Source organism: Triticum urartu, chromosome 3, assembly GCF_003073215.2.
Source record: "Triticum urartu cultivar G1812 chromosome 3, Tu2.1, whole genome shotgun sequence".
NCBI classification, from domain to species: domain Eukaryota; kingdom Viridiplantae; phylum Streptophyta; class Magnoliopsida; order Poales; family Poaceae; genus Triticum; species Triticum urartu.
The window spans coordinates 268,114,187-268,129,401 of NC_053024.1; the positions used below are offsets into that span (position 1 = coordinate 268,114,187).

The 15,215-nt window shown below is 44.5% G+C and overlaps 2 protein-coding genes across 2 annotated transcripts; one reads left to right on the forward strand and one right to left on the reverse strand.

Annotated features, from left to right (window-relative positions):
- Positions 1 to 2,560: 2,560 nt before the first annotated feature.
- LOC125543793 (probable methyltransferase PMT2) lies at positions 2,561 to 5,759 on the forward strand. The gene is made up of 6 exons (XM_048707265.1): positions 2,561 to 2,682; positions 3,723 to 4,372; positions 4,480 to 4,690; positions 4,772 to 5,066; positions 5,174 to 5,404; positions 5,506 to 5,759. The coding sequence occupies exons 2-6, from the start codon at positions 3,734 to 3,736 to the stop codon at positions 5,531 to 5,533; spliced, it is 1,404 nt and encodes a 467-aa protein (XP_048563222.1). The 5' UTR covers positions 2,561 to 2,682; positions 3,723 to 3,733; the 3' UTR covers positions 5,534 to 5,759.
- Positions 5,760 to 5,997: 238 nt separating this feature from the next.
- LOC125543794 (probable methyltransferase PMT2) lies at positions 5,998 to 7,790 on the reverse strand. The gene is made up of 5 exons (XM_048707266.1): positions 7,199 to 7,790; positions 6,881 to 7,091; positions 6,505 to 6,799; positions 6,167 to 6,397; positions 5,998 to 6,065 (listed from the first exon to the last, which is right to left on the reverse strand). Exons 1-5 carry the CDS (start codon positions 7,532 to 7,534, stop codon positions 6,038 to 6,040), a joined length of 1,101 nt encoding a protein of 366 aa, XP_048563223.1. The 5' UTR covers positions 7,535 to 7,790; the 3' UTR covers positions 5,998 to 6,037.
- Between the last annotated feature and the right edge of the window lie 7,425 nt (positions 7,791 to 15,215).

A 15,215-nucleotide genomic window follows, 5' to 3' on the forward strand; every position in this document is an offset into this window, starting at 1 on the left:
AGCGAAAAGCGGACGCCCGTCCGTTTGGGTCAGCGTGTTGGGCCAACTTTTTTGTCCGCGACGATCCAAATGACGGACGAAAAGCGGACGCCCGTCCGTTTGGGTCAGCGTGTTGGGCCAACTTTTTTGTCCGCGACGATCCAAATGAACACGCGCGGATGAAATGGGTCAACGCATTGAAGTTGCTACGAGGAAAGAGATTCCAATCCCTCTCGTGAGCAGCTCTTCGCCTTCACTGTGCCCGAGCCTCAGAGGCTAGTGACGTCTGAAAGAGAAAGCCAGAAGAAGAGCTTCAAGAGATGAACTGAGGTATCCATTCTGTATTGCAAGCATTTAGGTTTTGATCTGTAGTTATAGCTACACGCAGGGACGGAGCCAGGTTTTGACCATAGGGGGGGCAAAGACAATGGCATAAGAGACTTTTTCCCCTAGGTTACCTGCTTTCCACTAATTTCTTAACAGAATTAACCAACATGTTATAGTGATAAGAGGAAAAAGAGATGCAAATCTGAGCACTGATAGATAGACAACAACGACATGAGGTAATCTATGAAATTTTATTAGTTGCATAATTTCTTATTAGGAGCTTGCATATCAATTAAATTAAGGGCCGGTTATTACCTTGGTTCTTGGCATCCTGTTATTCACCATTTCCTCTAAAGAGAGATGCTTGAAACATTAACCACCTGATGCAATCAATAGAGAATAATTATTAGATATAATGTATTAAGAACTTCTAAATGTTTGAAATTAAATAATTATTGCTTACCTCGTGGCGGCATCCATGGAAGTCTTTAGCCTCAGTTAGGATTAGGTTGGTTCCCTTCACAAGATTGCACAACATCATGTTTGGATGGTTGAGAACTTGAATCAACTTGTTTGAAAAAATTGTTAATCAATTCGGCTCTCTTCCTCTTCATGTATACACAAGCACAAATAAATAATTGGAAACTTTATAACTGATGATTCGACTCTCTTCCTCTTCCTCTTCACGTTTGTGTTTGGATCAAGATGTTTGTATGACTATACTTTTATAGTTTATATTAGAGGCATGAACTAATCCGATGTAAACATAAATTACCTTTTTTTTCTTTAAGTTGTTGCCGCTCAACTGCGTGTCCGGGCTGTCGGCAACCAGCAGCGTGGCCGTGGATCGGCGCAACGGCGTCTGCCTGTCCCGGCGTCCCCTTTCCCTTCTCCACTTCTTGATGGCGGCGCGATGGAGGGATTCGAGCGGAGCGGCGTGGAAACGAACAGAAGACTAGCATCCATCTATCGATACGTGGCTTAGTGCGGTAATAACTAACAGTGCCTCTTTGCTTTTCACGATGGGCTGTATCAGTTAGATGGGATGAGGATTTCTCAAAAAAAAGTTACATGGGCTGGGGATTTCTCAAAAAAAAAGGTTATATGGGCTGAGGATTCACGTTAGTTATCAAGGTCGAGGGAGGAGATAGGGGGGGCGAAGCAGTTTACTTACATGTACCTAGGCAGAAATATTACAGAATAGTCGATCCCTATCGAGGGACGACTCGGTCGTTGGGGTCGTCCCCCCCTCAATCCGTCCCTGGCTACACGAGTTGCGGATTTGAGCCCCTTCCTTTGGATCCTAACTCGATTGTTGAACAAAGAAGTGGTCGTTTTCCCCCCCTTTTCTGGCTTGATTTCATTCAACTCTCGATCTCATGATTGATGGTTGTTTTGTCCTAAACTCATACCTCTTACTTTATCCAGGCTGTTGATTTTCTTCACTACTAGTTAACATGCACTTGCAAGTTGCAACGTAAGTATTTTTAGGAAGAAAATACATGGTCATCTTAGTTAATGGGTAAACATTTCAATAAAAATAAGCACAAACTACTACTAATAAATATTACAAAATCAATAGCCGGTAATAATGTACTAACAATGAAACAACGATTTTGATTTAGCGCATGAACATTTAATTTATTTGTTGTTTGAAGGGAGGATATTTCCTTTGCCAAGGGGAGTTACTAACATATGCAAACTTTAGAAAAAATTCAAAAACTGGATAAGCTGGTATGGAATAAGCCGCTCCACACTGTGGTCAATTGAACGGGGATTCAGACTGCAGTTCTGAGAAATATTGTCCTCTTATTAGTCTCCAAAAATATGCAGATTTATCTCCTATATAATCCGTGACGGTTTTCTAGAACAAAATTTATGCTGTTTTTTTTAGAATAATAACAAATTTATGCAGTTGTGATCTATTCGAATCTTGGGCCCTGGCGGAGCTACGTGACAGCTGACCTCGGCCAGGGCCCGCCCAGAGCTGGAGCAAAGACCAAATCCACCTAGGCCCAGCCCACACCATCTGACCAGCACAGGCCAGCAGGAAAAGATTTCTCCAAAAGAAAAAACACCCAGGAAAAGAAGAAGACCTAGCAGCCGCCGCCCGCCGCCGCCCCCGCCGGATCGTCACACACAGCAGCCGCCGGACCCCGCAGCGCCGCCGCCGGCAGCGGCACAAATCGGCCGCCGCCCACGGCCGACCATCCCACCGGCACACAGCAGCGCAGACGACGCGAGTCAGCCGTCCCCCCGCCCCCACGGCGGGCGGCCACGCAGCCACAAGCTGGTGGCAGCGGCAAGCCGGCGACGCAGCTCCTTCTCTGAATCTGATCCTCTCCAACTTTTCTTGAATCCCTGTAAGCTGTACAGGTAAGTTTCTTTGATTCCCTCCCAATTTCTTTCAGTTAGGTCATTGTCTATTGGTATGGGTACTGTGGTAGCATGAATAAACCACTGAAGATCTTGTTTTTCACTCCCTCCGTCCCGAATTACTTTTCTTAGATTTGGGACGGAGGTAATACAAATCTAAGACAAGTAATTTGTGACGGAGGTAATACATTTTATGCAAAGCCATTGTTGTTGTTTACAGTTTATGCAAAGGCATTGTTAAAATGTCCATTTGACAGATAAATAATTCACTCAATTCGTGTGTGGTCTTATATGTGCAAGCTTTTGTAATGGACAACTAAACTAGTCTAATGGGGAAACTGTATTTTGGTATAGTTTCTTTTGTTTATATCTACTAACTTGATCTTGTAACAAAGGGGAACAGAGGGCACTTATTAGTAACAACGATTCAGAATTTGAAAATTTCCGAGTTCCTTTTTAGCTTGGCCTGCCCAACAATTTGTTTCTGCCCATCTTATTTTGGTGGGTTATGCATCGGATGCATCGACTCCTGTCTTAATTAAGCAAAGCAAATTGCAAAGAACCTTAGGTTCAGTTTACGGTTGCTGAACTTATGTTATAATCTTCTGTAGAAAGATAACCATTAAATGGAGAATCTTTTTTGTTAGCCAGTCGGTAAAATATGCAAAATCTGGTTGGGCCAAATGGGAGGTACCATAATCAACTCTAGTGCAAAAGACAGTTTGTACTTTGGCAGTTCATTTGCTAAATGCATGATTCCAACAAATGTTGGTGGGCTGCTACACTGAGAAGTTATTTTACATAGTTATGTTTCCTCAAAAACAGAAAATACCAGGGCAAAGAGAATAATCCCTTAACTGAGGAGCAGCGTCTAGGTTACGACAAGACATAATTCGTGTCTTGCCCAAATTTGCTTCATAAATTATTATAGTTCGTGTGGAAATTTATTGATGCATTGATTGTAATGTGTAAGTTCTATTGAAAATCTGAAGTGCAACTTGCTGGATTCATTTAGTTTAAGCTAATGATAATTCTTTTAGGCTGTTGTGGTATGGCTCGGAGTTTAACCGAGAACAAGACCAGAACCGCGTCTATTGTACTTGTGGTATTTGGGCTCTGTTCCTTCTTCTACCTCCTTGGTGTATGGCAAAGAAGTGGCTTTGGGAGAGGGGACAGCATAGCGGCTGTGGTGAATGAGCAGACCAAATGTCTGAAACTGCCAAATCTGAATTTCGAGACCCACCATAGTGCATCGGATCTTCTGAACGACACTTTCAATTCTCAAGTCAAAACTTTTGAGCCATGTGATGCAGAGTACACCGATTACACTCCTTGCGAGGAGCAAAAGCGTGCAATGACCTTCCCTAGGGATCACATGATATATCGGGAGAGGCATTGCCCACCTGAAAACGAGAAGCTGTACTGTCTGATTCCAGCACCAAAGGGTTATGTTGCTCCTTTTCCGTGGCCAAAGAGCCGCGATTATGTTTCTTATGCCAATGTGCCACACAAGAGTCTTACGGTTGAAAAGGCCATCCAAAACTGGGTGCACTACGAGGGCAACGTTTTCAGGTTTCCTGGTGGTGGAACGCAGTTTCCTCAGGGTGCAGACAAGTATATAGAACAGCTTGCTTCTGTTATCCCAATTACCAAGGGGAAAGTGAGAACTGCACTCGACACTGGTTGTGGGGTATGTGAACGTCTTAGCGTTGAATACGCAAACATATGCTCAATGATAACCACATTGTTGTGCTATACACTTTAATTTTTCTTTGCTTTTTTCATAATTTTGTTTAGGTTGCCAGTTTAGGTGCTTACCTGTTGAAGAAAAATGTTTTGACTATGTCATTCGCTCCAAAAGATAATCATGAGGCACAAGTACAGTTTGCACTGGAGAGAGGCGTACCTGCATATATCGGTGTCCTTGGATCAATGAAGCTCTCATTTCCATCCCGAGTCTTTGACATGGCACATTGCTCGAGATGTTTAATTCCATGGAGCGGAAGTAGTAAGAACGCTTTTAGAACATTTCATGGTTGACTCATATGGTCTCCATAGAAATTCTGAACCTTTCGCTCTTGTTCTACAGACGGTATGTACATGATGGAAGTTGATAGGGTACTTAGGCCGGGTGGGTATTGGGTACTATCAGGCCCACCCATTGGTTGGAAGATTCACTACAAGGGATGGCAACGGACCAAAGACGATCTCCAGAGTGAGCAGAGAAAAATAGAACAATTCGCAGAACTTCTTTGCTGGAAGAAGATATCTGAGAAGGATGGTATTGCTATATGGAGAAAGACATTAAATGGCAAATCTTGCCCGAGGAAACAAGATAATTCAAAAGTTGCCAAGTGTGAGTTGACAAGCGAAAGTGATGTATGGTGAGTGTCATTCCATCTGCCACCCTCACAAAAAAGGAGTGAATCTTATCTGTACTGTTCTACCTTTGTATTCAATTTGATTTGTTTCATTACATATCTACCTACAGGTATAAGAAAATGGAAGCCTGTATAACTCCGCTTCCTGAGGTTAAAAGCGTGTCAGAGGTTGCTGGTGGTGAACTAGAGCCATTTCCCCAGAGGCTCAATGCAGTACCACCTCGGATAGCCCGTGGTTTTGTACCTGGGTTCTCAGTTCAAACATATCAGGAGGACAATAAACTCTGGCAGAAACATGTTAATGCTTACAAGAAAACCAATGACTTGCTTGATACTGGAAGGTACCGCAACATAATGGACATGAATGCAGGTCTTGGTAGCTTTGCCGCTGTACTGGAGTCTCCAAAGCTGTGGGTCATGAATGTCGTTCCGTTCATTGCAGATACTTCTACTTTAGGTGTAATCTATGAGCGAGGGTTAATAGGAATGTATCACGACTGGTATGTAAACTGCCGTATTGCTCTCCTGGTTTCATACTTTGGTTATCGCATTTTGTTTCTCACTTATGTTCGTTGTACATTGTTTCTACATTTTGGTAGCTTTGTTTTTTGCAACAGACCTTTTTACTTTTGCTGGTTCACAATGTGGGGAACTTCGCTTTTCTGTTATGAAGTGCATTTACTTCATGAACACTATTATATTGACATCCTTCTATCTTCACACACAACAATACATGAGTACCCTTTTTATAGTGTTCATGAAGTAAATGCACTTCATAACAGAAAAGCGAAGTTCCCCACATTGTGAACCAGCAAAAGTAAAAAGGTCTGTTGCAAAAAACAAAGCTACCAAAATGTAGAAACAATGTACAACGAACATAAGTGAGAAACAAAATGCGATAACCAAAGTATGAAACCAGGAGAGCAATACGGCAGTTTACATACCAGTCGTGATACATTCCTATTAACCCTCGCTCATAGATTACACCTAAAGTAGAAGTATCTGCAATGAACGGAACGACATTCATGACCCACAGCTTTGGAGACTCCAGTACAGCGGCAAAGCTACCAAGACCTGCATTCATGTCCATTATGTTGCGGTACCTTCCAGTATCAAGCAAGTCATTGGTTTTCTTGTAAGCATTAACATGTTTCTGCCAGAGTTTATTGTCCTCCTGATATGTTTGAACTGAGAACCCAGGTACAAAACCACGGGCTATCCGAGGTGGTACTGCATTGAGCCTCTGGGGAAATGGCTCTAGTTCACCACCAGCAACCTCTGACACGCTTTTAACCTCAGGAAGCGGAGTTATACAGGCTTCCATTTTCTTATACCTGTAGGTAGATATGTAATGAAACAAATCAAATTGAATACAAAGGTAGAACAGTACAGATAAGATTCACTCCTTTTTTGTGAGGGTGGCAGATGGAATGACACTCACCATACATCACTTTCGCTTGTCAACTCACACTTGGCAACTTTTGAATTATCTTGTTTCCTCGGGCAAGATTTGCCATTTAATGTCTTTCTCCATATAGCAATACCATCCTTCTCAGATATCTTCTTCCAGCAAAGAAGTTCTGCGAATTGTTCTATTTTTCTCTGCTCACTCTGGAGATCGTCTTTGGTCCGTTGCCATCCCTTGTAGTGAATCTTCCAACCAATGGGTGGGCCTGATAGTACCCAATACCCACCCGGCCTAAGTACCCTATCAACTTCCATCATGTACATACCGTCTGTAGAACAAGAGCGAAAGGTTCAGAATTTCTATGGAGACCATATGAGTCAACCATGAAATGTTCTAAAAGCGTTCTTACTACTTCCGCTCCATGGAATTAAACATCTCGAGCAATGTGCCATGTCAAAGACTCGGGATGGAAATGAGAGCTTCATTGATCCAAGGACACCGATATATGCAGGTACGCCTCTCTCCAGTGCAAACTGTACTTGTGCCTCATGATTATCTTTTGGAGCGAATGACATAGTCAAAACATTTTTCTTCAACAGGTAAGCACCTAAACTGGCAACCTAAACAAAATTATGAAAAAAGCAAAGAAAAATTAAAGTGTATAGCACAACAATGTGGTTATCATTGAGCATATGTTTGCGTATTCAACGCTAAGACGTTCACATACCCCACAACCAGTGTCGAGTGCAGTTCTCACTTTCCCCTTGGTAATTGGGATAACAGAAGCAAGCTGTTCTATATACTTGTCTGCACCCTGAGGAAACTGCGTTCCACCACCAGGAAACCTGAAAACGTTGCCCTCGTAGTGCACCCAGTTTTGGATGGCCTTTTCAACCGTAAGACTCTTGTGTGGCACATTGGCATAAGAAACATAATCGCGGCTCTTTGGCCACGGAAAAGGAGCAACATAACCCTTTGGTGCTGGAATCAGACAGTACAGCTTCTCGTTTTCAGGTGGGCAATGCCTCTCCCGATATATCATGTGATCCCTAGGGAAGGTCATTGCACGCTTTTGCTCCTCGCAAGGAGTGTAATCGGTGTACTCTGCATCACATGGCTCAAAAGTTTTGACTTGAGAATTGAAAGTGTCGTTCAGAAGATCCGATGCACTATGGTGGGTCTCGAAATTCAGATTTGGCAGTTTCAGACATTTGGTCTGCTCATTCACCACAGCCGCTATGCTGTCCCCTCTCCCAAAGCCACTTCTTTGCCATACACCAAGGAGGTAGAAGAAGGAACAGAGCCCAAATACCACAAGTACAAATAGAGCGTTCTGGTTTGTTCTCGGTTAAACTCCGAGCCATACCACAACAGCCTAAAAGAATTATCATTAGCTTAAACTAAATGAATCCAGCAAGTTGCACTTCAGATTTTCAATAGAACTTACACATTACAATCAATGCATCAATAAATTTCCACACGAACTATAATAATTTATGAAGCAAATTTGGGCAAGACACGAATTATGTCTTGTCGTAACCTAGACGCTGCTCCTCAGTTAAGGGATTATTCTCTTTGCCCTGGTATTTTCTGTTTTTGAGGAAACATAACTATGTAAAATAACTTCTCAGTGTAGCAGCCCACCAACATTTGTTGGAATCATGCATTTAGCAAATGAACTGCCAAAGTACAAACTGTCTTTTGCACTAGAGTTGATTATGGTACCTCCCATTTGGCCCAACCAGATTTTGCATATTTTACCGACTGGCTAACAAAAAAGATTCTCCATTTAATGGTTATCTTTCTACAGAAGATTATAACATAAGTTCAGCAACCGTAAACTGAACCTAAGGTTCTTTGCAATTTGCTTTGCTTAATTAAGACAGGAGTCGATGCATCCGATGCATAACCCACCAAAATAAGATGGGCAGAAACAAATTGTTGGGCAGGCCAAGCTAAAAAGGAACTCGGAAATTTTCAAATTCTGAATCGTTGTTACTAATAAGTGCCCTCTGTTCCCCTTTGTTACAAGATCAAGTTAGTAGATATAAACAAAAGAAACTATACCAAAATACAGTTTCCCCATTAGACTAGTTTAGTTGTCCATTACAAAAGCTTGCACATATAAGACCACACACGAATTGAGTGAATTATTTATCTGTCAAATGGACATTTTAACAATGCCTTTGCATAAACTGTAAACAACAACAATGGCTTTGCATAAAATGTATTACCTCCGTCACAAATTACTTGTCTTAGATTTGTATTACCTCCGTCCCAAATCTAAGAAAAGTAATTCGGGACGGAGGGAGTGAAAAACAAGATCTTCAGTGGTTTATTCATGCTACCACAGTACCCATACCAATAGACAATGACCTAACTGAAAGAAATTGGGAGGGAATCAAAGAAACTTACCTGTACAGCTTACAGGGATTCAAGAAAAGTTGGAGAGGATCAGATTCAGAGAAGGAGCTGCGTCGCCGGCTTGCCGCTGCCACCAGCTTGTGGCTGCGTGGCCGCCCGCCGTGGGGCCGTGGGACGCTGACTCGCCTCGTCGCGCTGCTGTGTGCCGGTGGGATGGTCGCCGTGGGCGGCGCGCCGATTGTGCCGCTGGCCGGCGGCGGCGCTGCGGGGTCCGGCGGCTGCTGTGTGTGACGATCCGGCGGGGGCGCGGCGGGCGGCGGCTGCAGGTTCTTCTTCTTTTCCTGGGTGTTTTTTCTTTTGGAGAAATCTTTTCCTGCTGGCCTGTGCTGGTCAGATGGTGTGGGCTGGGCCTAGGTGGATTTGGTCTTTGCTCCAGCTCTGGGCGGGCCCTGGCCGAGGTCAGCTGTCACGTAGCTCCGCCAGGGCCCAAGATTCGAATAGATCACAACTGCATAAATTTGTTATTATTCTAAAAAAAACAGCATAAATTTTGTTCTAGAAAACCGTCACGGATTATATAGGAGATAAATCTGCATATTTTTGGAGACTAATAAGAGGACAATATTTCTCAGAACTGCAGTCTGAATCCCCGTTCAATTGACCACAGTGTGGAGCGGCTTATTCCATACCAGCTTATCCAGTTTTTGAATTTTTTCTAAAGTTTGCATATGTTAGTAACTCCCCTTGGCAAAGGAAATATCCTCCCTTCAAACAACAAATAAATTAAATGTTCATGCGCTAAATCAAAATCGTTGTTTCATTGTTAGTACATTATTACCGGCTATTGATTTTGTAATATTTATTAGTAGTAGTTTGTGCTTATTTTTATTGAAATGTTTACCCATTAACTAAGATGACCATGTATTTTCTTCCTAAAAATACTTACGTTGCAACTTGCAAGTGCATGTTAACTAGTAGTGAAGAAAATCAACAGCCTGGATAAAGTAAGAGGTATGAGTTTAGGACAAAACAACCATCAATCATGAGATCGAGAGTTGAATGAAATCAAGCCAGAAAAGGGGGGGAAAACGACCACTTCTTTGTTCAACAATCGAGTTAGGATCCAAAGGAAGGGGCTCAAATCCGCAACTCGTGTAGCCAGGGACGGATTGAGGGGGGGACGACCCCAACGACCGAGTCGTCCCTCGATAGGGATCGACTATTCTGTAATATTTCTGCCTAGGTACATGTAAGTAAACTGCTTCGCCCCCCCTATCTCCTCCCTCGACCTTGATAACTAACGTGAATCCTCAGCCCATATAACCTTTTTTTTTGAGAAATCCCCAGCCCATGTAACTTTTTTTTGAGAAATCCTCATCCCATCTAACTGATACAGCCCATCGTGAAAAGCAAAGAGGCACTGTTAGTTATTACCGCACTAAGCCACGTATCGATAGATGGATGCTAGTCTTCTGTTCGTTTCCACGCCGCTCCGCTCGAATCCCTCCATCGCGCCGCCATCAAGAAGTGGAGAAGGGAAAGGGGACGCCGGGACAGGCAGACGCCGTTGCGCCGATCCACGGCCACGCTGCTGGTTGCCGACAGCCCGGACACGCAGTTGAGCGGCAACAACTTAAAGAAAAAAAAGGTAATTTATGTTTACATCGGATTAGTTCATGCCTCTAATATAAACTATAAAAGTATAGTCATACAAACATCTTGATCCAAACACAAACGTGAAGAGGAAGAGGAAGAGAGTCGAATCATCAGTTATAAAGTTTCCAATTATTTATTTGTGCTTGTGTATACATGAAGAGGAAGAGAGCCGAATTGATTAACAATTTTTTCAAACAAGTTGATTCAAGTTCTCAACCATCCAAACATGATGTTGTGCAATCTTGTGAAGGGAACCAACCTAATCCTAACTGAGGCTAAAGACTTCCATGGATGCCGCCACGAGGTAAGCAATAATTATTTAATTTCAAACATTTAGAAGTTCTTAATACATTATATCTAATAATTATTCTCTATTGATTGCATCAGGTGGTTAATGTTTCAAGCATCTCTCTTTAGAGGAAATGGTGAATAACAGGATGCCAAGAACCAAGGTAATAACCGGCCCTTAATTTAATTGATATGCAAGCTCCTAATAAGAAATTATGCAACTAATAAAATTTCATAGATTACCTCATGTCGTTGTTGTCTATCTATCAGTGCTCAGATTTGCATCTCTTTTTCCTCTTATCACTATAACATGTTGGTTAATTCTGTTAAGAAATTAGTGGAAAGCAGGTAACCTAGGGGAAAAAGTCTCTTATGCCATTGTCTTTGCCCCCCCTATGGTCAAAACCTGGCTCCGTCCCTGCGTGTAGCTATAACTACAGATCAAAACCTAAATGCTTGCAATACAGAATGGATACCTCAGTTCATCTCTTGAAGCTCTTCTTCTGGCTTTCTCTTTCAGACGTCACTAGCCTCTGAGGCTCGGGCACAGTGAAGGCGAAGAGCTGCTCACGAGAGGGATTGGAATCTCTTTCCTCGTAGCAACTTCAATGCGTTGACCCATTTCATCCGCGCGTGTTCATTTGGATCGTCGCGGACAAAAAAGTTGGCCCAACACGCTGACCCAAACGGACGGGCGTCCGCTTTTCGTCCGCCTGCCGACCCATTCGCGGGTCTTTAAATTTGAAGTCTCATTTGCGTTAGCGTGGACATGAAACGACGCGCGCGACACGCACCTACTCCTCCCTCTGACCCGCCAGTCGGTGGCACAACGACCACCATTTCCCTCCACTTTCCCAAAACCCTCCCGCCCGCTGGCGCTCCCAGACATGGAGGACGCGCCGACCCTCGATCCCGCCACCAGCCTCGCCTCATCCGGCCTCACCTCCGTCTCCCCCGCCAAAGGCAAGCCCGCGCATCCCGCAAGACCGCAACGCCACCCAAAGAAAAGAACAACTGCCGAAGAGCGGGCCGTGCGTTCGGCCAAGAGGAAGGGCCGAAGGCCCGCGCGGGCCGCGCGGGACGAAGCGGCGGCCGTCGCCACCCTCATCACCGCCGCACAGCAGGAGGAAACCAACGCCCAAGTCACCAGGGCAACGAGGGAGGCCCTGATCTACCTAAAGTTGAACCCTGGCCAGCATGGGCTCGTTGGCATTTCCTCAGAAGATGCTGCCAAAGTCGTCGCGCGCGTCCGCCACACAGCCGATTCCCGGCTTCTACGTCTACCCCCAAGCCTCCCGCTGCCCCGGGGGATGCTCGTCGGAGGGCAGCCGGAGGGCGCCACCCACGCCCGCGCTCGTGGCATCGACCTCAACGCCACGCGGGGCCGATGCATCACGAGGAAACGCCCGCGGGGATGCCAGCCGACATGCTCCACGGAGCCCGCAACCTGTTCGACAGAATGCCGACAGCCGCCGCCGACGAAACGACCAAGCGTTCATTATTGAGAACATCATCTTCGAAGGTGGTGTAGTGGCTGCTGCCTCCGCTGGTGGTGCCGTCGCGGCTGCCTACGATCCCGAGGAGACCCAAATCCTGACGGCCTAGCGCCATTCACGCTGGCCACCTATGATCAAGCTGGCATGGATGACGCCTTCATGCATGATCAGGTCGGCCTGGGCAGTTCCCACTTGACCACGAGTTCCCGGAGGACTACGGCCTCGAGGAAGAGGATAAAATGGACTTCGACGGGGAGCCTTTGTTCGAGGATGAGCTCGCCAACCAAGCCGGGGTGAAGTCGAAGGCAAGAGCAAGCGGACGAAGGCATACACGCCGTCCGAGGACAAACTCCTTTGTGAGTGTTGGAGGGACATTAGGCAAGACTCCAAGGTCGGTGCCGAACAAAAGGCATCAACCTTTTGGTTTCTGTTCATCGTGAGTACCATGAACGCAAGAAGTTTGCGACGTATCAAATGCAAAGGTAGCGTGGGTGGGTGTCCCTCTCGAAGCGATGGAGGGTGATGCAACAAGAGTGCAACAAGTTTTGTGCCACCCTTGAGAGCATCAAGGCACGCCCCGTGAGCGGCATCAGCATGAAAGGTATCGTATACATGCGCCCCTCTTCGTCTTCGTTTCCGTTAAGCTTCCATGTCCATTTGCATGCCCATTTGCCCATATGCTTGCATGCTATTCATTTGTAGGCATTCCAATCTTTGGAGGCATTCAAGGTCCAACATGAGGGCAAGTCCTTCAACCTCTCCCATTGTTGGATGGTCATCAATGAGGAGGAGAAGTTCAAGGTGCAATATGCTGTCATCATGGCATGTGGGGGGAAGGAAGCCGTGGAGGAGCCTGGTGAGGGAGAAAAGCCACGGCCGTGGGGGAAGACAAACTCCAAGAAGGAGGACAAGCGCGATGCGGTGTCGATTGCCTTGCTTGCAACCATGGAGGGCATGATGAGCAAGATGGACACAAGGGAGGAGAAGCGTCGGCAAGACAAGGAGGAGCAAATGAACACCTTCATGGAGATCCAAAGGAGGAGGATTGAGCTCGATGCGGAGAAGCAAGGCAAGATGCTTGAGATGGAGGTGAAGAAGCAAGCCAAGATGCTTGAGATCGAGGCCCCCAATGCCGAGACCGAGGCGAAAGAAGTGTTGCTGGCTAGCATGATGACGAGGGTGGAGATCATGAAGGTGGACCTGAACACCGTGTCGCCGAGGAAGAGGCCATGGTTCGAGAAGATGCAGGCCAACATGCTCAAGTTTGTTGACGAGTGATCTATGGCGGAGAGTGCCATCCTTTTTTTATGCCGGCAAGTGTGCTGACATGACCATGCCCGAGATGGCGTGGTCGAATTCTCGTATCTTTTGATGTGCTGGCATGTGTGTCAGCCGCTGGCAAGTGCGCCGGCATGAACTGTGTGGTGCTTTTTTCTTGCTAGCCGCTGGCATGACACTGGCATGAGCTTTGGGGGATGGCATGGCCCCTGGCATGATCTATGGCTGCGGGCCTTTTTAATTTATGCATGGAAATGAAATGGCTCGCGCGCTTTGGGTGCATGGCCGACCCAAAACAAAAAGAAGGCAGACGTCGAGCGGGCGGCCGACTCAAGCGGACGAAAAGCGGACAAAGTGCGCGTCCATTTGGGACGCACGTTGGAGTTGCTCTTAGTACCTTTAGGCAAAACGGGCAGACCCAAGGGTGCTATCTATGTGGTGTTGTTTTGGATTGGATACTTGGAGGGCATGGATTTTCTACCGCAGTTTGTTGCTCAACTTTAACTAGAAGCAATTATGCGCTTTGCCACGCCGACTAATCATTATGTTGATGTATTGGCTAGTGGTTGCAAGTTGTGATTGTCCACACGAATTTTACAAGATATATATCTAGAGACATTTACATTGCTTCTCAAACATGAAAAGTGTAATTTTCGGTGTGCCTATAAGTGAATAATAACATTGCAAGGTTTTAACATGCTATCTAGTGCCACAATGTAAAATACAGAAATAGCAGTGACAATCTACGCAGGAGGAGAGGAATGTGCATTGTAAGAGAAATGCCTATTTTGCCAACACGGATTAACTGAGCTCGAGCTCATATGAGCTCGGTTGAACAGAAAAAACAGAAAAAATGAAAAATATTCTGAAAATTCTGAAGAAGAAAAAATGTGGCAAAATTTGACATTAATTTGTGGAAAGTCGTGGCAAAAAAACCAAATCAGCACTCCAAAAATAACTTTTTTGGAGCATCGACTCTTTTTATGCCACAACTTCAACGAATATCATTTCATGATGAAACTTTGCAAGCATGGAAAACATTTGTCAAAGTTTGTCACCAAAAAAATTCAGAATGCTTTTTATTTTTTTTCCGGACACTTTCGCTATTTCTCTCAAAATAAATAAATAGAGAAAGAGGTTCAACTTAAAAAGAATTAAATGCGGTGAACAAATAGATGTTTATTTGGTCATAAACTCGTAATACTTGTAACACCCCAAAATTTTGGTTTTGATTTTTATCAACTTCTTTATTTGATTTAAAGAAGGTCACTTGAATTTTTCAAAAAAAGGGGCTCATCTTCTCAAATCTTTTTATGACAAATATTTCATGAGTTCTTCCAAATCTTGATTTTTGGTCTTGAAGATTTTTCATCTTGTGTTGGCTCAACACAAATAATTTTGGAAGGTTTTTACAATTCCTTTTTATTAAAAAGAATTCCTATAAATTATGAATTTTATTCTTCCCCATTCAAAAATTACTCTCTTGCCATGACCTATGTTGACTTTCTTCCAAAACCCACCTCCCCACTTTGGGTCAAGTCAAGCATCAAGTCCAGCAAAGTTCAACTTCCTAGATTTTAATTCTATTTATTTTAAACTCAAAATCTTTTTCTGCCATTTATTTGGACCTTAGTGATTTACAAAGGAACTACTAGATTTCCT